Below are 26,874 nucleotides of genomic sequence, written 5' to 3' on the forward strand. Positions count from 1 at the left end.
ACAATCCACCGCTTCGCTACCGTCATTGTCCATCGGTCCCTTGAGCGCCGTCCGGCCCACCCCAACCGCAGCATGCTCCGTCTTCCCTCGTGCCGAGTCGATCCTGTTGGGGTCAGTGTCGTGGAGTGATGGTGGCGCGTGGCCAGGCCGGCAGGGGGCCACCGCTGCCCCTAGGGAGAGCGGTCGGCCCTGCCCGCCCTCCCCAGCGCGTATGTCTCAGAGTCGCTCTAGACGAGCCGGTCACGTGGGTCAGCGCCAAACAGAAAACCCAAATAAAAGTGAAAAAGAGCTTGTGTTTTTACGGCCGCGGACAACGGACGCCCGAGCAGAAGAGCGGCATCAAGTGGTAGGGAAACGTCGAATCTCTGGTGCCGCACTGAACTAAGTCGTTTCTCCTCCGAAAACTCAGGCTTGCTCGCCAGCTGACCGTGTTCCACACAGACGACAGACTGTTCATCATTCGGAATAGCTGGGGCGCCTTGTACGGTCGGATGAAGTCGGCTTGTCGACTGCATGAGATGAATGCGTCTCGGATATTGGTCTGCGGGTGACTGCCGCCATCAATAACGGCCGGGGATTCCGGACGCCAAGCTGTGAATTAAGAGCGCCTTGATGGCCAGAAGAGGACGCCCGGCTCGTCTTAGAGCTGCGAGCTTCGGGACCAGCGTGCCTGCAGTGAAGTAGGACGCCCTCCAGCAAGCATAGATTACGTCGCATTCTCCTCTTGAGCTCCAATTTCGTCCGCTCAGTAAATACTGTGCTTGACTGTTGACGAGGACTTGAAATTGGAAAAGGCAAAACGATCTGTACAAGTCAAGGTCGACTCTGACATGGCCAAATGTTCACACACGGAAATATGAAAAGTGTGGGTACATGTGCACATACAGATGAATTTTTCCATTGCATCTGACTTTGCCATGATCCAGTGAAGAAGACGAAGCCATCCCAAATGTTCACGCGTGCCATGCATGACCCATGTCATGCATGCTGCAGCATTTCATCAAGTGACTCACAGCCACCGTGATCAGATTTATCGCGGTGCAACGAAGAAGAGTGCTAATCCAAGATGCCACAACTTCATTTGTGAGGTTGTCGTGTTAGCCATAACGTATTAGCCAATCGCTATGTTTTGACCAGACTAGCAGTGCATACGCAAACTTGGTAAGCGTACAGATTCTAGCATTAACAAGCATCGGTTATATATATATATATATATATATATATATATATATATATATATATATATGCATGCTTAAGTTTGCCATGACCGAGCGGTGTCTTTTGCTATTTTATCGGTTCCATACCGCCGTACAGCAGGCGTCCAACGATCTTACACCGACGGCCAGGGCAGGCAGTGCAACTCGTGAACGCATGAACAACCGTCGATCAGAAATGATTATATTCATGTTTTCACAAGGCTGTACAACAAAATGCATTCAGATGTTATCCACGTGGCCACAATAAATGCAAGCATCATTCGTTGGGTTTCGATGGGAGGAAATAAATGAAAATGAGATGATTTATTTATACATAAATACAAACTTCCATGACCATCAGCTAGGTTGTCAAAGGTTACTGACATCGATCTCCTAAACACAGCCCCGCACAATTTAATTACCCCACAACCCCTCACGAGCTCGCGCCAACGCAGACATACACACCCGGTGTCAAAGATAACTATCGATTCTTAGTTACGAGTTTGGAATTCCATGCGCGGACTCGATGATCACATAAAAAACAAATTTCATGCGGCCACCACGATGGACAATCATTGTTACTATGACAACAGCGACGTTGACAGATACGTCTTTTGCGACCATTCATGTGCACCACTTTTCCTGCGGCAATGCATACTTTCTATGAGAGAAGAGCTATCATTCATGATGCATATTTTGCATGATTACCCTAGCTGGTCATTCGTCTTCGACCTTAGCGGACCGTGCGCTACTTTCTGCAGCCATGTCACGTAACCGCAGCAAAACATGATCGCGGCACATGATCGCTGTAGGCACATGACCCCTAATGACATGCATTACGGATACTGCAGCCGTCCTGTGCCCACGCCCTGAAAACCCCATACGGCCCAACCGTCCCCTCATCCGACACCGCCTCAGGGGCATATTTGCACAATCACGTGAGCCGTCATCAGAAACCAGAGAGCAGACTCGGGTACATGTTCCCTCCAAGGCAATGATAGGAGCAGTCTTCAGCCTGCCATAGCCTGCTGCGGAGCAGCCTTCAGCCTGCCATAACCTGCTGCGGGGCAGCCTTCAGCCTGCCATGGCCTGCCGTGGAGCAGTCTCCAGCCTGCCATGGCCTGCCGCGGAGCAGCCTTCAGCCTGCCATGGCCTGCCGTGGAGCAGCCTTCAGCCTGCCATGGCCTGCCACGGAGAAGCCTCCAGCCTGCCAGGGCTGGACGGTGAAGTCTGCCATGGCCTGGGTATGACCAGGCGCCAGCCTATCAGAGACGCAGGCTTCGGCCCGTCAACAGCTGTGCAGGAGAGTGGCTTTTGCACCCGACGGTCGCCTTGAAACAGCAGACTGACCCGGGTAGCCTTCCGACTTGTTACACCGATCACACCCAGCCGACGCTACTCGAGGTAGTCGTGGAGCTGTCTGGTGGAGCTGGAACGGGAGCTTCGCTGCGTCTTGCGCTTCCTCTTGATCACGAACATGGTGGTGCAGAGGGTGAGGATTTGCAGACCGGCTAGGCAGGCCAGCGCCGGAACCCAGGTCACCTTGTTGGCCCGAATCCAGTGCTCCATCTGGATGCCGCAGCCGTCCTGGAAACACGCACCCGTGACGTCACACGCCTTTTTGTGACCTGTGAGGTCAACGATCGGGAAGGCAGCCTGTGCTAGTTTTTGTGATAGTGGGACAGTCACCTCGGATGGGTAGTGTCAAGGACAGAGACGTCACTAGTGACGTCACGTTTTTCTAGACAGCGTGCCTCGACATGAGCAGCAAACCCACTCCCGCAATACACGTGACCACGGCCAGTGTGGACGTGGCTCCATGAGTGCTCCGCCGGGACCGGGAAAAAGGACGCCTGGAGGTCATATGCTGCCACCGGCTCGCTGCAGGAATATTCCAGTGCGGTTAGCTGCAAAAGGATGCAGGGCCTACGCAAAGGTAATAATATGCTGAATGAGTTAAATGCATTCCGTCAACGCCCCATAACTTAAAATGTGAAAGCAGCACGAAGACCGTTAGATGTCATCGATTACATGCCGCTTCTCATGGGCAACGTTTCACGTATTCTGTGTCATACATGAACCACTGCAGAATCACATGTCTATACGTCTCGCTTGTTCTGCAGGCATTGCAGCTATCATGTGTAGGGCCATCAGCGCGTTGAAAACTAAAACACACACCAAATAGCGACCTTTGCGGACACAGGCGGGCCTGGGACGCCGGCGCCACTAGTGCTGCCACCTATACACGACCGCCGCGTCCCCCACCTGCCGCAGTTCTTGCACGGTCTGGGCCTGTGTCTCGCTCGTGTACACGCCCTCTGACGGCAGCTCCTGGTAGCACGTGCTGTCCAACAAGCTGTTGGTATAGGCGAACTCCTTGGGGCCCGTGAAGCCGCAGCACTCCAGCTGAAACGGAGAGTCTAGTTCAGGGTTGGGTGGTGCATGTCCATGACGGTGTTCATGTGGTGTGTTACGTCATGTGGTGCACGTTCATGACGGTGTGTCATGTGGTGTGTTACGTCATGTGATGCATGTTCATGACGGTGTGTCATGTGGTGTGTTACGTCATGTGGTGCATGTTGACGGTTCACGGCGTTTTTAAAAAATGACATACTTTTGGATGAGGCGGTACACGTAGCGGAAGATGAGTATTACACAATATACACACGCACGCACACACACACACGCACACACACACACACACACACACACACACACACACACACACACACACACACACACACACACACACACACACACACACACACACACACACACACACACACACACACACATGTATATACACACACCTACATATAAGCGAAGGGAGCGAGTGGCAGCTGGCGGCAGGCGGTGGACAAGGGAGCGTCTCGCCCTCCCCAGCTTCGCCGGACGCGGTGTCGAGCCGCGTGATGCGCCGGCCGGTGGTTCATCCCTGCCCCAAAATGTACACGCAGGTGTTGACTGTATAGCTGTTTGTGTCATGTCACGTCGCGTTATCATGCCGTGAACTTATTTGTCACAGGATGAACTCGTGTCGAACTGACACACCACGGTGTGACGTGTACCACATGAACATATTCAGGTCTTCGGACAGATTAATGTAATTAACATTCGACAAAGTACCTTGAAATCTAGGGCGCACCCATTTCCTAATTGCTTCAAAGCCGACATAAGGTTTTCCATGCAAATGTAGGCAGCCGGGCGGTGGACCACCTGTTCGGTCCGGGCCGGTCCATGAAATCCAGGGAAATTGGCCTCGATGGGAAGCACCTGCGGCACGCGGATGAGTACCACCGCTGCTCAAGACTGAAAGGAAATTTTCGTCGAGAAGCGCTGTGAAGAAGAAACTTTCGAAAGCTGGAGAAGCGAGGCAGATGTCAATTAAGGCAGCAAACTTTGCTGATTTTTGGTGTAAACAATAGAAAATATCCACAGCCAATGTGCTATCAACTCATGGCCGTTCATTTCTTAAGCCACTGCACACATGTTAACAGGAATGTTGTGTCCGATTTGCTTGTTGCTGATGTGATCAATATAGTGTTACGGCCTTTACGCAGAGATGCGCTGTGGCTCCTTCGGAGATCAGATCCGGTCTATTAAATCTTGAAATGGAGTGGCTATATGCTGACAACATGGACACCACATTCTGCGACATGGCTCCCCTCAGTGGGGAAAATTATTTGAATTTGATGTGGTATGGCAAGGACCTAGTCATAGCTGGAGCTGCTCGAAATTTTTTGAGAGGAGGCGGAAGACCGAAATCCTCCAAGGCGTGAACTTTTGCTGTAAAGTTTGATATTTTCCGTGATCACGATTAAACAACTGTTTAGAATGTCAGGCGATTTCAATGGAGAAATGTTATCCTACACTCTAAATTAGTTGAAATGATGGTATCCTAAAATTTAATAAGTGGGGAGAATCTATCCTCTCTCAAGTAGTTGAGGTGATTCTATCGTCTGTGAGGTAGGTGCGGTGACTATCTGAAAATGACCAGTAGGAATGGACACTGCGTAGCCTGTCTAAAATTAGCGATGGTGGTAGCCAGTTAGCAGAGTTATCTTCTGGTAGAGGATATTTGTGGATGGAAGGTACTTAACTAAGTTTAAAAATTGGAATATAGGACGCAGGTCAAATTTACTAAAAAGCGGAGACCTTTGCGCCTCACAAGAAGACAAAGAAAGAAAGAATAATTCGAATATAAGGGTGCATACAAGCATTTCGAGAGACGTGACTGCTCAGAAATGCTACCAGACTTCGCCCATATTCTGGTCTCTCTTGCAGAAGCTCTTTTAGTGTTGAATGGTGTCGATGGCGTCGAATGTTTACAAGTGGGTTTAAGTGATGTCTTAGCATTGGCTCGATGCGATACCGGGGTCTGGCCTATGAACAGACAGGCGGCCATATTTGTATACGGATTTGATGAAGCCTGCCAATGGGCCAAACGTTATGCAAGCATGCGATTGAAAACATTCAATTGAATTCAAATGGCTTTCTTACTGTAATCATATACGTTCTAGCAGATTGGTAAGATGTATTCAAGCCCAAAACCCGAAATGACTCAAAAACGTTTTCCAGGCGCAAAATAATCTTACTTAACTACTAAATAGACTAACGCATATTATTGCTGTAATGATGTCATTTTAACTCAGTTAAATACACACGGCTTGCGTAGCACAAACAAAAAAACCCTCTAAGGGTATATATTCTTGTCTTTCATAAGACCAACGTATCCGACTGTTTCCAGAAGCTATAAGACACGCTATCTAGACTTTGAATGAAATAACGATGATCCATGACGGATCCTAGTGCAGATGGCACCCTTTTGAACACCCATAACGCATCCGGCCAAACGTCGAACCCGCATCCTTCTTTCCAATTTATCAAACTCTCGCCGGCGACTCGCGACGGCCCATCTCTCTCTGTTTGTCCTCCTTTGTTGCCAATCTGTTCCAGTAGCGCACGGGACAAATAATTGCGCGCGTGCACCGCCGAACAGGCGCCAGCTGCGGCTTTCGCGCTACGCTCCCGGCGCCGGTGACGGCCGGCGGTGGCGCCACCGCGCGCCGTGCGGCGCGGCGCCGGCTCCCTGGACGCCACCGCATGGCTGCGGTTGAGGTGCGGACCGAGCGCGGCTCGGGGGCAGGTGGCGCGCGCCGGCTGCCGGGTGTCGGCCCGTCGCCCGGCTCCGGGCTGACGCAGGCAAAACTGCGCGTGCGGTGCGGGGTCGACGCTGATAGGTGGAACTGGTGTGTAGCGCGCGTGTCACGGCCAGTTTCACGTGCCTCTTCATTACATTTTGGACTTGTGTGAAATCGCCTAACCGTTTGTCAAGTGTTCCTCATGGGCGTGTGTATCCAATTACGGTTTATCTCGTCGCCTGCCAAACCTGTTGGCACATACGAAGACGTGGTACGATTCTGGCGTTTGTGGCATGCTGTTTTATGTAAGGGGGAGGGGGGGTGGTCTCGCATCCCGTATCAATCTAAAAGTTCAGCTTTGGCAGGTCGCATTCCTTAGCTACCATGGGTTACCTCGAAAGCGAGCATAGGTCTGAGAAGGCGTGGTGTTTGGGTTACAATCCGTAACAGGACCCGCGTCATGAGCTTTAGACAGCCTCACTGAAGCGATGTTCAGCTAGCTTCATTGAATCTTCACTCGTCACAGGAAGCCCGTGGCCGTGGCGTCAAGAGCAGGCTGCTTGTAGCAGACCTTTTTAATGCTGAGTCCCACACTGGGCGGAGCGTCAGCAGCCTCTCTGTCTCTATCAAGCAGCAAAAACCAGCTCCTCATTCGGAGCCTCCCGCCATTGTTTACTTACCGCATTCTGAACAAAGTTCCGCGTATTCTGGTTGACCTCGTTCCAGCTAATCTGCAGCATATCAGCAAGCTGAAAGCATAATCGGGAGGTCATGGTAGAAACGGTGCCAAAACAGCCGCCGGCACATCCGATGCACCCTCACGCGGTCTCGTGGGACCCTTCCCCACCCCCACCCCATCCCCTCACCCCCCGCTTCGCACCCGAGCCGCAGCTCTCTGTCGCAGGTCGCCGGGGTGGGGGAGGGGGGGGGGGACACCACAGATACTGATGAGCCTCCGCCGCTGAGCACGATTTGACCGCCTTCGAGGCCCGCCGGCGGCTGCGGTGGGCCCACTCTCACGGTCGGGCCCGGGCGTCCCGGCTGGCGACTCCACGCTCCCCACGCGCGATAACAGCGCCCGCACCGTTTTCATTCAGCCGCTGATAGACTATAATTGGGCTAATTTTGGTCGATGGATCGTGGTGTGCTAGTCATGCGCCGAGGCGGTCGTTTAAGCGGGTTCACACACACACACTAGGGCGGACCAAGTAAGGAACGGAACGGACCCGCCTGAGCCGTCACAAGCATGGCCGCCACTGCCGAGCGCATAAAACATTCAAGGCTACTTTGGAAGGTAATCGGGGAATCTTATATTAGGCCCGCATTGTGTGGTTGTAAGACAATCCAGGGCACCTGCCGCCTATTGCACAAATCTGCCAGTGCTGTGTCCAACCTGCCTCAGTCGCGTGCCTCTGCCGGTGACAAACGCAAAGTTGTTCTTTAAGAAACGGAGCAGGCAGCTTACAAGGACGGCTTTCGTAAAGACTGTCCCTTGATTAAATCAAAAGCAATGCATCTGGACAACAACGACCGAAGTTTTTGCACCAAGAAACAGTTATTGTGTCAGAAACCCTAAGACCCTCTGGCGCTCACTGTTAGCAAAACCTCACCTCGAACTGCATGGCGTACAGGGTGATCAATCCACCAACCTCGCCAATAATCATCAGCAGCACAAGGACCATGAACTGAAAGGAAGACCTCAATTATCAGTATCATTCAAGACACTCCAGTACACACAAAAGCATTTGTCATACAAATGACGCGAGACTTGGCACGTTGAGGTCTGTATCGGCGACTTCGACGTGGCAGCGTAGGATATTGGGAGGCCATCGCCGGCATAAGAACGGAACACCAGCCAAAACAAACACTGACGCTTTTTAGCTCAAACCACTTACATCGACACTGTGAGACATTTATTGCCGCTGGAAAGCACCCTCGTTGGCCCATAGAGAAAATTGCAGTTTCCATTACACTCCGGCAGAAGGCAGGTGAGATGACTTCCTTAGCATGGGCACGGCTACGCGGTGCAGCGCGCGCTTACGCGGTGCCTGACGGTCAGGCCTTTACCAGTCGGAGGAGGCAGTAGTTCTCCGAGAACGAGGACACCCATCCGACCAGGCCAGAGAAGAAGTAGAGGAAGCCGAGCGTCACCATGACGTACGTGAAGACCTGCGATGGACACACCGACAGACGGGCTCAGTCGGGCAGTCGACTCGGTAGAAACGCACCTCCAACGCCGTGACCGAGGCAACGTTGGCGATTGTCAACATGGAAAATAGGCCAACCAGTTGCCCACAAAGGCCATCTATCTGTTGCTACCCTTGTTATGTGAAGGTGTTTCAGGTCGTCTGATGATAGAGGCCGACCCACTTAGACCACCGGTTTTTGCGTACCAAACCGGAAACATCGACGTCCGAGAGACACAACCACTAAGGTCCAAATTCAAGACAACTCATGACAAAGAGAACCACTTACACCCTCTTATTGCGGAGGGGGAACATCACAGCTTCACTGCAATCAGCCAGTGACAAATATATCACGGAAATAGTATAGCTCAGTTGTATGAAATATGCTGACGCCCCCCATCTATGACAAGCAACAGATGCGATGCGACAGACTAGAGAGTAGGCAAATGACTTGATCCTTAATAATGTAGTGATAGAAGTAGGAAAGATGTATCGCCTCCTTTCTTTTCTCTTGTTCTCTTTCGCTGTCTACACACCTAGTTATGGAAAACGTGGAAAATTCGTGTCCGCAAGCATGTTTTTCTGATCTTTGCTTCTTCACCCGGTTGATCAATTGCACATCTAAAGCCCGCTCAACTGGACCCAGTACAAGCAGACGATTGCTGAGAAGACCAAAGGCCATTGTCGTGCAAGCGATCACCGGTAAACGGTTGCATGGCTGTTGTTGCACTGCAGTTCACGGAGAAAGCCTACGCATTAAATCTCCATTGCCTGTGTAAAATTCCTATTCAAAGCTGATGCGATTCGGATAGCTCTGATTGTTCACTGTCGTCGACAAGAGCCCTGGTTGGACCACACCGAACATGTAGCAATAGTTACGTCCTCAACAGGTTGCATGGTCATCACTAGTGAAAAGATTGCAGCTGTCTACCAGAACCATGCCTTGATTAAACCCATTGCGAGACCAAGTGATAGCGCATTGCGTGGGATTTTCTCAACAGCTCGAAACAGAACGTTGAGCACGCTGTCAAGTAATGAGCCACTGCTTTTACCAACATGTTTTATCGGCTGTTTTCGGGAGGGGATAACCATTCGGCAACACGTAACTTGCCATCAAACCCATTCTCGCTTGATCACATTTATTCTTTCAACAAAGTTTCGAACGCTGCCAGGTTTGTACCGGGTATCGTCTAGTCTAATCACATGCATGATACAACTGCAGGGAAATCCAAAATTAAAGCGACTGTCAAGCGAACACTTTTGAGATGGTCACCAAATATGCTCCTTGTTACCACAAGTTCAGAAAAATATAAGCATCGTTTTTCAATCCCTGCTCCTTTAGTTTCATAACAGACCGATAAAGCCTGCCGTTTCAAATACTGTCACGATAGTGCCAGGGGTTTGAAAACACGCCGGATCAAATACCGGAAGTTTGGTACTATGTCTGATAGTCTAAATAAAGATATGGTGGGTTTAGTATTTCGATCATATCACATGACTCGACAGATTTTCAGGTGCCGCCGGACGACGGGGCCTCTTGGGCTGAGCTGAATATTTTTTTGTGGAATGCTCTTAATGATGTTCAAATCTTTAGGACTGCATTCACAGTATTTCAACACCTTGATATGATTTTGATATCTACTACCCAACTTAAGAATATTTTGCCATAGCTTCTCCGAAACACTTAGCCCCCAAATGGCACAACTCACATGATCTGAAGAAAATAAAAACCCTCGATGCGTGCACATACGCTTTCTTTCTACATTTGCGTACGCACTTTACGTTTAGCTTTCTAGGGCTGTGCAGCTCAGGAACATGTTTTTCCGCAAACAAATAACATCCATAATAATAATAAAGTGTAATCGCCCAAATCAAAGGATTTTGGGGAGGGCTTCAGCTTCCAGTGCCTACAATTTTGCCTCACTCCCTTGGTGGAATCCTGTATCCGCCATTGCCCGTAACGTCATCGACGTCAGTGAGAGGTTACGTTCAATGCAGCGATAATTTCCTTGACACCGCCAACCATGATGCAGAGCATGGCATTGAACAACTGACGGAGATTTACCGATCTAGGTTTCAACTGCAGAATGGCAAAGTTTAGATATTACCATGGTATTGTGACTCGATTAAGGCGGATACTTTGCGGCGAAAAATCTGCGACTTTATTATGAGGCTAAAACGTGTTATAGCACTGATTCACATCATAAGGCATGCGATTTACATCAGCGATTTACGCCATGCAGTGTTGCACCGAAATGTTCGGTTGCATCACTAACTTAAAATGAGGTAGCGTAACGTCCACGAGATGACTTTTTTAGTCTGAGGGTGTCCTCTAATCAAGATTTGCCATCATTTTGTGCTTGGGATACTTAACTGTTAGCCTGTAAAAGTGCAAATGCATTTTACTGTAGAGGGTCGGGTGGGGTGAAGATGCTGGCTCAAGCACAGTCACACAGTCGCAATGCCTTACATTTCGTAATGCATTGCGAACCGCTTCGTGGTTCCCCGTAATAGGCTGCGTCCCTGCCTTTGATATGTCATGACCATGGATGTCGTCATGGCCATGGGTAACCTCTATGTGGTGAGGTCATGTCTGTCTGGCTTCAGCGCGCCATGACTCATGCCGCTTGTTTCAAATGACATGCTCTAAAGCACCTCACATGCCAAACTGCTCAGCCTTATACCGCATCGGACCATGATATTATGAATGCGGCTGTGAGATTAGTCCTCCGACATCGAGCTGGAGAGAGCAGTCCCAATAAACAGATTTATAGGGAACGTTATCTGAATTTTGTTGCCTAATTTGATGCAGCATATAGGTAAATGCAATACACAGTTGACGCAGTTTCACAAGTACAGGACATTGACCAGCTCAGTCAGCATAGCCGGTGACATCGCCAGCGGAGGTGAAATATGTCCTTTTGGAGGGGCTTGAAGCGACGTCCTATACCAGTACATTCAACCCATACAGTTCTGTGTTGATTTGCCAAAGTCATGATTTTCGCCGAGCGTGGTCCATCCATGGTTTGGAGTGCGGTAGCACGTGCCGCCTAGCGGCTGCTTCCGTACACTCCATGGAGCCTTGAGAGCAGGACATGGAAATGCCTTTTCAGATTATTCCGAGATCAAAGACTGAGACGTAGAAAATGGGTTTCGTAAGCAGTACTTGCTCTACTAAACAATACAGAAGATTTTGAACAAAAGCTCATGCCGTGGTACCTCTTTTACAACACGTTTTCCGAACACTGGCGTATTCTTCCAAAAAGGCCGACCAACATTCCGTGGCACACCTGCAAAGGGAGCCAGGGACGAGGCCGCTTCTCCCGGACCAGGGTCCCACGTGCCCACTGACCAGCTCTCCTGACATGAAGCGAGCCACGGTCACGGAGGTGGAGAGCACCCAGCCCATGTAGCCGATCACCGTGCAGCCGACCACCTGGAACAGAGGGGCGCGGTGTCAGTGCGGCCCCGCCCTGTCCGGGAGGCGGGGGGCAGCGGAGCGTGGCGGCCGGAAGTGACGCCCGCGGCCGGAACAGAGCGGCCCGACGTGCAGGCGATCGCAGCGGGCTAGAGGCGCGGTGATGGCTTTGACACGTGCTCTGGGAGTTGCGAAAGATCGGAAGAGTTTCAGAACATTTATGTTTGGTTCACGTAGTACAGGCGAGTCATCCGCACGATGTCAAGTGTCGAGAATACGGCCCTCGCATACGACCGCATGCGATCGCAGCCATATAACTGAGTCATTCGATGGCAGCTCGGCACACGATAGGATTGCTTATCACAGACGAGTACGGCATGTAGCGAGATCTGGGCTCTTTGTTGAGCGTTTCACATGTTAAAACATTCTGCGATGACTTAGAAGCTTGCGGACGATGCGTGGATGAAACGTTTGTTGTATGTGCTTCATTGTGGTGCACATTAAGTTTCGAAACGAGATTGTAAAAGTGACACAACCTAGTTTACAGATCCACACTAGGACAAAATTATTCAGGTCAGCTCACTTAGGCCGCATGAATGATGTTGTATGAGTGCAGTCAGGGTCTATTTCTCTTCCAGATGGGAGAACTGAATCTCATTCGAACAGCCATTATGTCAACCTAACAACTCATTCATACAAACAGCCATTCAGTAATCGTCAAGCACTGCTAATAAATTCTTAGAAATTCAAACTGGTACCACAACGTTTGCCATCTGCCCGACACCATTTTGATACTCAAGAAGCCCTTGTGCGCACGGCTTGGTTGGGAGCGTTTGAATGCATTGACACCGTTAAACCATTGAGGTTCAAGGGTCCTTGATCCCTGACATAAGACTGGTGTGACATAGATTGAATGTAAAAAATGGCACGAATTCCAAAGTAATGGGTCAGACGTATTACTGCTGGAATGTCACGGAACTTTGCTGTTATCCGTCGTGCGGAACCAGGTTATCTGTGACACGGAGAACGCCTGCCTAGCGTGACCTGCCGTGTCTGAAAACGAGTCAACCGGAAGGCGCACACACGCACCCGGGGGACGGCTCGCGGGCCACCCGACTGAGCGCTCGAGATGCTTCTTCATCAGGATGGCTCAGCTCCGTGCCCGTGTGGGGGGGGGGGGGGGTGGAAGTATCACTATTCGGAACCCACGGCACAGGCGAGCCCGTCATCACTCTTCGGAACCCACGGCACAGGCGAGCCCGTCATCACTATTCGGAACCCACGGCACAGGCGAGCCCGTCATCACTCTTCGGAACCCACGGCGCAGGCGAGCCCGTCATCACCCTTCGGAACCCACGGCACAGGCGAGCCCGTCATCACTCTTCGGAACCCACGGCACAGGTGAGCCCGCCATCACTCTTCGGAGCCCACGGCACAGGCGAGCCCGCCATCACTCTTCGGAACCCACGGCACAGGTGAGCCCGCCATCACTCCTCGGAACCCACGGCACAGGCGAGCCCGCCATCACTTTTCGGAACCCACGACACAGGCGAGCCCGCCATCATTCTTCGGAACCCACGGCACAGGCGAGCCCGCCATCACTCTTCGGAACCCACGGCACAGGCGAGCCCGTTATCACTCTTCGGAACCCATGGCACAGGCGAGCCCTCCATCACTCTTCGGAGCCCACGGCACAGGCGAGCCCGACATCACTCTTCGGAACCCACGACACAGGCGAGCCCGCCATCACTCTTCGGAACCCACGGCACAGGCGAGCCCTCCATCACTCTTCGGAACCCACGGCGCAGGCGAGCCCGTCATCACCCTTCGGAACCCACGGCACAGGCGAGCCCGTCATGCTGGGGTCCGCTGGTCAGTGTCAGATAATGCTATCAGATAGTATGCATTTCAACGTGCGTAGCAAAAAAAGCTGGCTACATAAATAGTCGGAAAAATAAACTGAATAGTTTATCATAAACATAAAATCGTCCATGGCTGCCAGTGCTGACGTCAGTCAGTTCAAAACAAGCCATTATGTCGGAAGGAAAATTGTGTTTACCGGCAGCCGAATGCTACCCGCTCCCGATGTCCACGAGGGCAGGCACTGGAGACGGACAATCAGTCTCCGAAATATGTCAGTTCAATTAAGCGCCCGAATAGCGCAGTGATTACGTGTACGGTGCTGCATAGCAGAGACACGAATCCGTTCCGCCGGGTAACAGCCCAGGACGAGCGGACCCAACAGCAGACAATGCTCGTGATGACTGGACGGAAACGGCACAGAAATCGAGAGCGGGCCTCGCTTTTCTCTGCTCTGCCTGTTCCGTCCTGCCACAAATGACGCCTCGGTCCGAGGAAACCGGCCCACGGCGTTATCAAAACCATCGGAGAATGCTGTGTGGCGGCGGGCGCTGTCGGAACGGCCGGTCGTTCGCCCCCGGCTAGCGGTAATCATCCGCATGTATGCCGCGTGTTTCGGCCTGGTTTTCTCCCAGACAGAGTGATGCGTTCCTCGGAGCTGGTGGCACGCGGTTCGCTCCCATCGGCACCATCTGGCGAGTCCACGGCCATGCTCGAAGGAGCGGCACTGTGGTCCTTCAGCCAGGGGTGCCCACGCTTACACCCGCCACATCGCACTAGTGTGTAGTTTTCCTAATGTGCTGTGATCTTTGTGCTCCCGTTCGACCTCCAGCAGTCGCTGTCAGTACTAAAAGCTTCACACGGTCTCCTGACAGCCGTACCACAGTTTGATGGAAATTTGGTTGTCTCTCTCTCTGTCTCTATCTCTCTGTCTCTCTCTCTCTTCCTCTCTCTCTCTCTCTCTCTCTCTCTCTCTCTCTCTCTCTCTCTCTCTCTCTCTCTCTCTCTCTCTCTCTCTCTCTCTCTCTCTCTCTCTCTCTCTCTCTCTCTCTCTCTCTCTCTCCTCTCTCTCTCTCTCTCTCCTCTCTCTCTCTCTCTCTCTCTCTCTTCTCTCTCTCTCTCTCTCTCTCTCTCTCTCTCTCTCTCTCTCTCTCTCTTTGCAGTAGCTATTTGCATATATTGTATAATGCAGCGCTCACTTCCCACAGCAGTCCTCCCGCAGCCCTTCCTTAGTCCTTGCACAGCCCTCCCACAGTCTCGCCACGGGCCTCCCGCAGTCCTACCGCAGCCCTTCCTTAGTCCTTGCACAGCCTTCCCACAGTCTCGCCACGGTCCTCCCGCAGTCCTCCCGCAGCCCTTCTTTAGTCCTTGCACAGCCTTCCCGCAGTCCCGCCACGATCCTCCCGCAGTCCTCCCGCAGCCCTTCTTTAGTCCTTGCACAGCCTTTCCACAGTCCCGCCACGGTCCTCCCGCAGTCCTCGCGCAGCACCACTGCAGTCCTCCCCAGCCGCCTCGTAGTCGTCCTACAGTCCTCCGGCAGCCGTCTCGTAGTCGCCCTACAGTCCTCCCCAGCCGCCTCGTAGTCGTCCCACAGTCCTCCGGCAGCCGTCTCGTAGTCGTCCTACAGTCCTCCCCAGCCGTCTCGTAGTCGTCCTACAGTCCTCCCCAGCCGCCTCGTAGTCGTCCTACAGTCCTCCGACAGCCGCCCGGCGGCGGCGGACTCTCCCACGTTGGCGCCCATCACCGTCACGTACCACTTCCCCGTGATGCGGCCCAGGCCGCGGGGAGACGACAGGTCAACCGTGCAGCCGGCTGGACTTACGTCACCAGCTCTCCCCGACAATCCATCACGGCAGCGGCGCGACGCCCGCAGGCCGACGCCTCGAGTCCAGGACAAGGAGACAGCCTATGGGATCGCTAAACGGTAACGATTATAACCGAAGATCCGTTGATGTGCATGATCATCAAGAAATTACCTCTAAAGTTCCTGCTTGATCCACGAACTAGCTGCACGTTTTGTCATTGTGTTCTCCAGGATCCAGGATCCAGCTGCCTTCTTCTTTCAGAGTCTAAGCAAAGTCGAGATCCAGGGCTCTCTCTGGGAGTGCAGATCATATGCTGGAGGTTGGTCACCACGGCATCGCAGACGAAAAGCGTATGGAGGTCGATACACGCCGGTGGATTTTAGAAAAAGTCCGCTGGATTTGTTTCGACTGGGTGTCTCGATGCGGCCATCGAACACAAGGCTGATGGATGTCATGAAAAGGATTGTACAAGGAAAAATTGTCAAGGAAAGGATTGTACGTCTGAGCTGACGCGCGCATGCGCCTCACTGCTCAAAGACTGGACAAGCTTCGCTAGACGCCGTCACGGCCCGCGTTCGCGGCAGATCTCCACAAAGCCATTCTGGCCAAGTTTCACACAGGAGAACACTGCTCGGAACCATCATCGCGAGCTGCGATGTTAGCGTTCGGATGCATAACATCAGTGCTCCCGCTCCCATGGCTCCGTGGAGCCCAGCTTTCACGCCCAGCACGTCATGCATGCCGCAGTGTAATCGCTAAAACTTGCACTTTCAAACGCTCTGAAACACCTGACCGCCGCGCCCACGCCGAACAAGGAGCCGCGGCGTGACGTTGACGTCACACAGCGCGGAGGCCGCATTTGCGACACCCACGGGCGGCGGGCGGGGGCGGCGCGTCACGATATCGTGCGGCCGGCGCGCGTGACGCGGCGTCACCATCACCGGCGTCACGTCACCGGCGGTCCCCGCGCGGCCGACGGGGGCCCGCTTCGGGTGCGGAAGCGCGGCGCGGCGGCGCCCGAGGCGAAAGTCGAGCGTCCGAGGTGGGTCCGCGGCCGGGCCACGGCAGCACGGCACGCTCCAGAGACTGAGAAAGTGTAGCGCTCTGCGGGGCGACGCACCAACGCGAACGGGGTGGGGTCGGTCACGCCCCGCGTGCCCGCACAAACCTTGAATCTGCAGCACAGGCCGTGTGGCCAGGGCCGCAGGAGCCTACCAGTGAAGGGGGTCGTGAAGGCTAGCTGCTCACTCGGTGTTGAAGTCGGTTGTTTCGAGCATCCTACTACTGTTTATGTGAACATTCCAGAACGGTAGGAAAGGGCGGGGTAAAGGCCCTCTGTCTCCCCCCACCACACTCCCTGAACTACGCACATGACTCCGTCCTCGGTACCTAGATCGATGTAAATAACCATGCAGTCCAGTCAATTATTGCATGGTTTCACATAAGTGCATTCGTCCTGCCTTATCCTGCATCCAAGTGCCCACTGGTGGGGGCCCCGTCCAGACGCCAAGGACGTACCCCTCATATAGGGGGCCGTGTGGGGGCTGTGTTTCTGTAGATGAACCCTCGATTGCAAGTAGTTTTCCCCATAATCATGCCCCTAACTCACCCCACATCCCTGCAAAAGTCATTGCTGGCCGGAAAGGGTCCAATGCAAACTAAACCGAGCCAAATCCTGACACAGAGAGGTGACAGAATGTCCCGCACAGCCGGCACTTGCGTCCGCAAGACGCCGCCCGCACCCCGCTCTCCGGACACGGACCGGCGGAAGTGGGAGCGTGCACCACATACCGAGCACGTGTGTGTCCGCAGACGAGACCACACACTCCCCTTGGCCCGCCCTCCGCGCCCAAACACCCGAGCGAACCCGGACACCTTGAGACCACGGTTCCCACGACGGTATGCCGCGGGTGGCGCCGGCCCCTTCCTCGAGAGCAGCCTGGTCTCGGCCGACGGTGGACCACGCCCACCGGCAGACAAACCACACCGGGACGAAATATAACCGAGAAAGCTCTCCCGCATGCGGAAGCGTCGACTCACTTTCCAGTTTCCACACATGCCCTCAGGCTAGGGCGGCACGTGACAACCAATATGTTATAGCTTATGGAGAGATCAGCAGCATTAGTGTGTGTATAAGGTGCATGTTGTCGACTGAGCAAAGTCTGTGAAGCTCAACACTGATAGACTAAACACATAGCAACACAATTTGAGAGACATTGGCTGATAATTCCATTACCTGTGCTTTGCATATAATTTTTTTACAAAATGTATAATACTTCATCTTCATATCTTTATGTCTTAATTTGTAGGTTGTCTGGCCTGACGGGCCGTGTTATCGCGCATATGTGCAGTCGTGGTCAGCGGGTTAGGGTGGTTCCGTTAAGGCGTAGGACAGAAAAACATTGCACGTATTATCCACGCTAACAGCTATGCGGGAGCCGTCGGGGTGCTAGAGGCCCAAATAACTACATATGTCGCTAGGGCATCTCACGATCAACCTTTTTCGTGATACTGCAACCTGTTCCGTGCACGCCATGAAGGACGCTTACAGCAGAGCTGGTGCCGATCGCAGCAATCACTGGCGCATCCGGACTGTATTGTGTGAGGACCAGGTGATGACTGCGCGTTTGATGCTCAATGTGAGTTATACATGACAAACCTTTGCAAAACGCCGAAAAGAACGCATTCGCCGCCAAACGAGCTCCTATTGTTCAACCAGCATAATGCGATGGCGCAACACAAAAATGTTTCGTGAAGATTGCATCAGATCCTTGCATGTAAGTATCATGTGCATTGTACGTCGTTGTGCTTCAGTCGGCCATGCGTTATTGTCTGTGAGTTCTGCAAGTTTGCTCGTGATTCGTTTTGCCCCGGTTTTGTTCTAGAAGAAATTAATTGAAGGGAAATGTTGAACTTGACATAAGGAAAAAAGACCTTAAGCCCCAGGCTTTCAACATAATGAGTTCGCAGTTTTTGTTCTGACAATTATCTCCAACAATTTCACATAACACAATGACTGTTAAAACGACGTTATCAAGGAAACATTGACTACCTTGATAAAACTGGACGTCATTGACGCGCTCACAGCCAAAAAGTGGAATCATTTTACCGACATTGCGTACGTCTGATGCATTTGTGTCTGCCACACGCGCCAGTAAAATATTCCATCGGGCACGCCGGCTCATGACAAACGGCGCATATTCGTGCGCCTATTTCCTCCTCAGCGATGACGGGTGCATGTTGGTAACAGGAAGCCTACGTTAAAAAGATTAATGTGTGAGAACGCTGATGGGTTTCACGAAGTGCATATTCGATTATGTGGATAGACGTGGCTTAACAGATCTTCGTCTGGTGCTGCCCGCCAGACAAGGGTCTGCTAGTGACGTGGTCGTAGTTTTGTGATAGAAGTAGTTTCTCAGAGTTTTGAAGAACACTTAATCGATGTAAGGAGATCCATCTATCATGTCCACACATTTCTCTACACTCTTTAAAGAACGTCACCTTTATATCCAGTTCAGTTTGTCGAGAAACCCTGATTAAAACACGGTCTGCAATGATATTTCAAACTGAAATCTATATCGCACAACACCCGCAAAGCTCTGGTGGACGCTGAGGCCACGTGCGCCATAATCCGATGCTGATGCTGGCTTGCCATTCCACGGCTGCATCGAGGGTCTCAGAACTGCTGGCACGGCCCACCGTCCGCTTGAAACCTACCATGCCCGGCACTGCCAGGCTACTGCCCAGCACTTGTCTGCCCAACACACCGGCAGAGGCGTCCAACCTGACGAGAAGTGAGCCGGCCCTCAGACACGCAGGATGGCCTGCAACCGACGCCGCCTGTGTGACCCCGCCGCCGCCCCGAGTCCTTCTGTCCCGTCGTCGTGCGCTGACCCACCGCTGACCTGTGCTACACACGTGCGGAACGTCACGTGACGCGTCACCTGCGGGCGTGCACGGCCGCGTGACGAACGTCCGCCAGCGGCGGTCGGGTCTGGCAACAACCCGCAGGCTTCATCAGCATCTGTCTCGATGCGCGTAGCGTCACATCCTGATGCTCGATGGGGGCTAAGGGCTAGACCAATAACAGTCGTGGTAGCCATTACAGCCGGTCAGAGACAATCCGTTTCTCATGATTAGGAGGCAGTCCATGCACCGCGGGCCAGGGAACTGTTCAGGCATCGCCGGCCAGGGTACATCTCTGACGCCGCTGGCTCGAGATACGGCCAAGGTACTCCCTGCCTGAGAATAACTTAGGTGCCACCGGCCACAGGACAGTTCAAATGAGAACGAGCAGCACCTAGTCAGGTGCCACCGGCCACGGGACAGTTCAAACGAGAGCGAGCAGCACCTAGTCAGGTGCCACCGGCCACGGGACAGTTCAAACGAGAACGAGCAGCACCTTGTTCAGGTGCCACAGTTCGTCGGCGGGAATGTAACCCAGGCGTAACGGCAGCGTGACGCATGTCCGAGTGCGCTCCTGGCGTCACGGTCCGCTGCGGCCGTGCCTCGCGCGCTGGAATGGTCATCTCTGCGCTGTGGCAGGGCTCACGGTTTCACTAGTGATTTCCCGCCTCGTAGGCGGCGTTGTCACGGCTGAGTGCACGTTATCCCGATCCTACTGGGCTGTGTTGACCGCGTGCTGCAGCGGCTGGGCGCCCAGACGCTCTGCTGTGACGAATGTGAGAGTGTCGTTGAAGGTGCAATTGTGGGGAAGTCTTGGGAGCTTTCTGTTTCACGTCATAGTTCAAACGCATTGTCCGTTTAATGAAAGTAGGACAAACACACTAAGGAGCGAGCGCGACAGCTACAACTACAAGCTGGAATTCGGTATTCAGTGGAACTTCGTGCACACGGAACGGTATGCCTCTGAACCTATATGCAATATACATCTCAGCACTTGTTCAACTGTGCAGTGATGCTGGCGAGCACCTGAAGGCAAGGTTCTCCTGCCAGCATAGCTCGCTGCTTCCTGACTTCATTTCTCGGATAAGAGTCCAAGCAGCTTTGAAAAGAGCGTGTCCTGAACCAAGTTGCCGGCATCGTGCCCTAAATTCTGGTGGACGCGGGGCCATATGGCAGAGCGCGTCTCGCAGAAGCGACTCTGACATAACTGGATCGGCCAGACGCGTGGAACGAGTTCCCCATCGTTCTGAAATGGCCACGCGGGGCGTCCGGACACCTCACACTGTTCCAGAGCGACCGGCTGAATGGACAGGCACGCCCTTGCAGACCCCGGCTGAGGGACCGACCACCCTAGCGAGTTGGGTGAGGAGACACGCGGCCTGCACCGCCCTTCATTGGGCGGGCGGCGGCGCCAGGCGTCCTCGCCGACCACAGGGCAGCCGGGCGGGCAGGTCGCATCGCCATACTGCCCCGGAGCGCCAGGGTGGGCGGGCAGACGTCCCCCTCGCCGACCATGGGGCAGCCAGGCGGGCAGGTAGGCGCCTCCATACTGCCCCGGAGCGCCTGGGTGGGCGGGCAGATGTCCCCCTCGCCAACCATGGGGCAGCCGGGCGGGCAGGTCGGCGCCTCCATACTGCCCCGGAGCGCCTGGGTGGGCGGGCAGATGTCCCCCTCGCCAACCATGGGACAGCCAGGCGGGCAGGTCGGCGCCTCCATACTGCCCCGGAGCGCCTGGGTGGGGGGACAAATGTCCCCCTCGCCAACCATGGGGCAGCCGGGCGGGCAGGTCGGCGCCTCCATACTGCCCCGGAGCGCCTGGGTGGGCGGGCAGACGTCCCCCTCGCTGACACGCGGGGCGGCCACCCCGCCCTTATTCCACTCCTATATCATCAGGGCTCGACAGAAGAGACAGTGAGACGGTCGGATGAAATCGCTTCAGCCGCTAGAGCAGCGCCTCCAAAGGAGCGGCGGGGGACGGAGCAAGGGCAGAGACGAGTTTCTGAAAGCGAGTGACCCCGGAGACCGAAATGGAGCGGAGATGGCGACGAAAACCGGTCAGTCGGACCGCACGCCGGGTTTCTCTCGCATTGGAGTGGTATCGACGAGTGATCCCATCACGGAAAGGAACGCGTGTTGTAGTGTAAGTACCACCCCATTCAAACGATGTGTACTATTTGCCACTCCGAAAACGAAATGTAAAACACGTGAAAGCATCCAAGGGAATGATTGGCGGTGATTAGTGAATGACGGAAGAACGCAAACGACCGGCTATATCTGTTAAACATACGTTATATATTATAAGACGTGCTATACTTCTTGAAGACCCATTTTCGGTTTTGTTTGTGAATATCAACATTTTTGAATGAATGGATTTCTGGTGTCAGACCACTTGCTAAACAGTGCTTGTGAGCGCCATGACCGCTACCATCCGATCATGCAGTTTCAGGTGAATGTCAGTATTTGGCGGCGGGAGTTTAACATGCCACAATGATAGGCACGGTCCGTCGTGCCCTCTGACGTCACCTGACTCCTTGTGCGGCCGCTGTCACTGGCCGCAGGCCAAAGCTGTTAAATGCAAATAGCGAGCGCCTAAAGCGACTGGAACCCGCCCCGCCACAGGTGGGTGGATTGAAGGGCATTCACTTTAACCACATAAGCTGTCGGACGGACACTTATGTTAAACAAACGCGCTAATATCATTAAACTCACGCTATCCCCATGTATTTAACATATCTCAATTATTTGCCCTCATTCATCTGCGAGAAATAAGGTCAGTTGAACTCCTTTTGCGTGTGCATAATGCTTCTCGCAGTTCTACTCAACAACTTATGCAATCAATATTCTACTCACGACAGCAGCACCACGGCGGCTCACGGTGTAAATCGCCTATGTACATAGAACGAACCATAACAAGCGAAAGTAGCATGGAGACCGGTGCACTGGGACGTGCAGAATGTTTGACCACAATGCCACGCTTTTCACTCTTAAGGCAACAACATGCCCAGTCATTAAATAACGCCATTCCAACAGGCCATGAGGAAGTGTTTCGGTATTGAGAATGCGTCACCCCACAGCATCGTGCAGGTTGTTCCGCTGTTTTTGTCAGCCAACGCTATTCGAACAGATGCCAGCAGCGTGCAGCCACAAGAACCGGACAGAAAACCGTAGAGCCAAACGGTGGTTGTCTTCTTCCATCCCAAGAGCCCGCAGCCACAGCAGGCCCTACAGCCCACTGCGGGGTGCATCGCCACTCTGGTGCTCGACCTAGCGTCAACGTGTCCCATAATACCATGATGGACGCGAGACATGGCTAACCTAGTCCAGTGATCACAAGGATCACTAAAAAGCACAGCCTTTCTCTCTACAAGCCTGGGACCTGGGGTTAACTGGTCCAACACTTCGAACTTTGGTGACTCCAGAGCGCTAGGGCGTATTCTCAGGCCCCTCTCGCACTGAATGACGTCATCGCTGCGGTGGCGTCCCGCGCACTCCGTCGCGTCCTACTCACGAAGAGAACGAAGGCGAGCACGGTGATGACGTGCTGCATCCAGCCGAAGCGACTCTTGCGGCCGCAGCGCAGCGCCTGCGACAGCGAGCAGCCGTCGCCAATGCGGTACGAGCTGGATCCCATGGCGGCGACGCGGGCGGCGGCGTGGGCACCGGTCGGAGCGGCGGGCCGGGCGGCGAGCGGGTGGCACGCGGGACGACGACTGGCTGGCCGGCCGCCGGCGCGCCGGCAACGCCGCCCCGCGCACCAGGTGAAAATATGACAGGTGCGTCGGCCGGAAAGAGCACCGCCCGGGAGAGGGCAGAGCGCCGAGCGAGCCGCCAGAGCGTCACGGATGAAGGCGCCGGCGACACACTGAGCCCGGCACGCAGGTATGGCTCCACTCACTGCACTGGTGACGACTTCAGAGACGCAACGAGCTCGGTACACTGGAACAACTTCACTCACCGGACTGGTGACGTCTGTGGAGCACAACGAGCTCAGTACACTAGGACAACTTTGCTCACCGGACTGGTGACGTCTGTGGAGCACAACGAGCTCAGTACACTAAGACAACTTTGCTCACCGGACTGGTGACGTCTGTGGAGCACAACGAGCTCAGTACACTAGGACAACTTTGCTCACCGGACTGGTGACGTCTGTGGAGCACAACGAGCTCGGTACACTGGAACAACTTCACTCACCGGACCGGTGACGTCTGTGGAGCACAACGAGCCCAGTACACTAGGACAACTTTGCTCACCGGACTGGTGACGTCTGTGGAGCACAACGAGCTCAGTACACTAAGACAACTTTGCTCACCGGACTGGTGACGTCTGTGGAGCACAACGAGCTCAGTACACTAGGACAACTTCACTCACCGGACTGGTGACGTCTGTGGAGCACAACGAGCTCAGTACACTAAGACAACTTTGCTCACCGGACTGGTGACGCCTGTGGAGCACGACAAGCTCAGTACATTAAGACAACTTTGCTCACCGGACTGGTGACGTCTGTGGAGCACAACGAGCTCAGTACACTAAGACAACTTTGCTCACCGGACTGGTGACGTCTGTGGAGCACGACAAGCTCAGTACATTAAGACAACTTTGCTCACCGGACTGGTGACGAGCACAACGAGCTCAGTACACTAGGACAACTTCACTCACCGGACTGGTGACGTCTGTGGAGCACAACGAGCCCAGTACGCTAGGACAACTTTGCTCACCGGACTGGTGACGTCTGTGGAGCACGACGAGCTCAGTACACTAGGACAACTTTGCTCACCGGACTGGTGACGTCTGTGGAGCACGACGAGCTCAGTACACTAGGACAACTTCACTCGCTGGACTTGTGGCAGTCCAACACATTGGACTGCCACAAGTCCAGACAGCTCAGCCTTAGGCAGATGGCAGCCGGCCGTCTATGGTTCACACAACCAACCAGCTCAAAAAGTATTTCACCTTTTGCTAGGTACAGATATAGTTGAAATGATGAAAGAAAAACATTGCATGCTTTCCAAGGCCACTCGCGACAGTTACCTGAGCAACTTGAAATATCATGGACATCTCGCAGTACTCGCCCTACTATTCTACCGACCAAGAGGCTTATTCAGCTGGACAACTCGTTAAGAATTTGTATAGTCAGCCGCTTCCTGATCGCAGGGATAACCACAGCAGTGTCTGTTATCCCCGAGCGACTTCCACTCTCTAACTACAATACAGTGTGGCTTGACAATAGGTTTATCATATTTGCACATTACAAGATGGAGTGCATTTCGTTCTTGCGGCATATTCATTTGTCCCTGAATTAAGCTCATTTCATTTGATTCTCTATGACGGCCAGGGCGCCTTGCTTTAACAAGAGACTTAGCCTTTCAGTGGAGCATTTCTCTGTTCGCGATGAGCTGAATAAATACACGAATGCCTTAAAACTCTTTGCCTGTTTAATGGTACAGCATGCTACAACATCCAGTTTATTGTTACTCGGAGCCGGCAGAGCCTTGGCTATCGAGTGCACCATTGCCTCCCGACTTTAAATCACACAATGCAAATTTGCGATGCAGGTGTTGCCATTTAAACGTAACTGATGCGTTTGCAAGGCGGATTCTAATGATTGAACAGATGGCGATGATGAAACACAGCAGAAGGGTTATGACGCAGGATGACAATCCAGAATCTCTTTAGTACTTTGCTTGGCCCAAGGCAAATCGCGCGAAATCAGTCCCAAACAAGACTGAGCCACTTCTGGGTGAATAAGGCCAGCGTTGTGGAGGCGGGCTCTTCCACTCAACACAACACAGGACCCACGCCGTCAGCGTGGCACACGCCACAAACCCGATCAAATCTAACCGAGTGTATCGAGAAGACACCGATTGCTTCTCTTGTGATCTCTCCCGGCCGCGACGTTCCGTAAAAAGTCGCCCAGCTGCGAGCTGCGCCGGCCCACACTTTCATCGGTGATTAACGACCGCCGTACCGCGTCTCATTCCGTGCCCGAAACATGTGCGTTAATGCACGGGTATAGTATTCAGTTTCTACGTGACGGCGGGAGCGCATATGGCCCGCCCTGTCGGCGGCTGCGGAGCGGTGAGACGCCGCCGCTGGTGACATCCTCGAGAGTGGACGGCGGAGAGTCACCGAGCCGAGCACGCTCCGGCCGAGACGACGTCGGCAGAGTCTGCGATTCCGTCTGCATCAAGGTCTTCCTCGGGGCGCGCCTGGCATTGTAGCGTTAGCTCCAGGCGCCCGTGGATATGATGCTATGGTAGGCCCAACACCGTCTATTGGATACGTGACGGGATAAGCTGGGTGGCACGCGGCAAGGGTCACAGAGTAGCCCCCGGAGCCGCAGCACGCGCTGCTTTCCAATCCGCCCTGGATTACCGGGCGCACCGGACGGCGCGTTCCATCAGGACAGGCTGTCGGCTGCGATGATTGGCCCGAGCTCAGCGGGGAGGTCCAGTGCGACGGCAGCTGGGGACGGAGCGACAACCGCCGGCAAACTGACGAGCCGCCGTCCCTAATCACTGGCGGACCCGGCCGGCGCCGGCCGCCGAGTCGTGCGCCGACGCAGAAACAGCAGCGGCCCCTGCCGCGCCAGCCTCGAGCCTGCTGAGCGCGCGGAGGCGCCGGCCTCGGGCCGACACTGCCCGGTTAGGACACAGCGTAGTGTTTACTACTTCACATGGGACATCCAGAATCTTTTTTTGTAGCGTTTCCTTAACGCAGGTTTTTACGCACTCCACCGGGAATTCGCAGGAAAAGCGGATGGCCCGGCCCCGGGTCGCTTGGTAAATGAAGGCGTTCAGCGATCCAGTGAAACCCACTGGGGCCGCTTGCATGCGAAGCAAGGAAATCAGATGGACGACATGAGCTCAATGCGCCTTTCCAATAACACAGCTACCCGAATCGATCGGGCTGTCTTTCACAGATCCGTGTTCATGCGTTTCCAACTGAAACGTTGCACCGCGTTCGTCAGTGAAGTGCTGGTTTGGTACAGTGGACGAGCAGAGAGACGACTCCAAGAAGCTGAATCAGCGGGAGCGGCACGTGAAAGATGATACCTCTTCTCCCACAGCGTGTGTACTGAAGCGAAGCCTCGACAGATGCTGGGAATTGCCGGATATCCATCTAGAGCAGGGCGGATGTTATTTGGTCATCAAAGTTGTTGCGATCCAGGAGCTTCGTGAATGCACATGGAAAATGGCACATGTCGGAGTCAGGGCGAGGTCCTCTAGGCTGAAGCTGGTAGATCCCTGGGTTGGGGGTGCTGGTCACTGTGCCCAACCCTTCCAAGGACGCGTGGGTCGTGGTGGTACCGGGATAACCCCGGCACCCGGTTGGCAGCACGCATCATTAAGGACAGTGCTGAGC

The 26,874-nt window shown here is 53.7% G+C and overlaps 1 protein-coding gene across 1 annotated transcript; it reads right to left on the minus strand.

Moving 5' to 3' along the window:
• Positions 1-1,384: 1,384 nt before the first annotated feature.
• On the minus strand, positions 1,385-23,200 carry LOC119109692 (tetraspanin-1). The gene is made up of 7 exons (XM_037233420.1): positions 23,021-23,200; positions 11,876-11,959; positions 8,405-8,506; positions 7,948-8,022; positions 7,018-7,086; positions 3,462-3,602; positions 1,385-2,783 (listed from the first exon to the last, which is right to left on the minus strand). The coding sequence occupies exons 1-7, from the start codon at positions 23,141-23,143 to the stop codon at positions 2,592-2,594; spliced, it is 786 nt and encodes a 261-aa protein (XP_037089315.1). The 5' UTR covers positions 23,144-23,200; the 3' UTR covers positions 1,385-2,591.
• Positions 23,201-26,874: the final 3,674 nt, after the last annotated feature.

Source organism: Pollicipes pollicipes, unplaced genomic scaffold, assembly GCF_011947565.3.
Source record: "Pollicipes pollicipes isolate AB1234 unplaced genomic scaffold, Ppol_2.1 Scaffold_7231;HRSCAF=8579_pilon_pilon_pilon, whole genome shotgun sequence".
Classification (NCBI taxonomy): domain Eukaryota; kingdom Metazoa; phylum Arthropoda; class Thecostraca; order Pollicipedomorpha; family Pollicipedidae; genus Pollicipes; species Pollicipes pollicipes.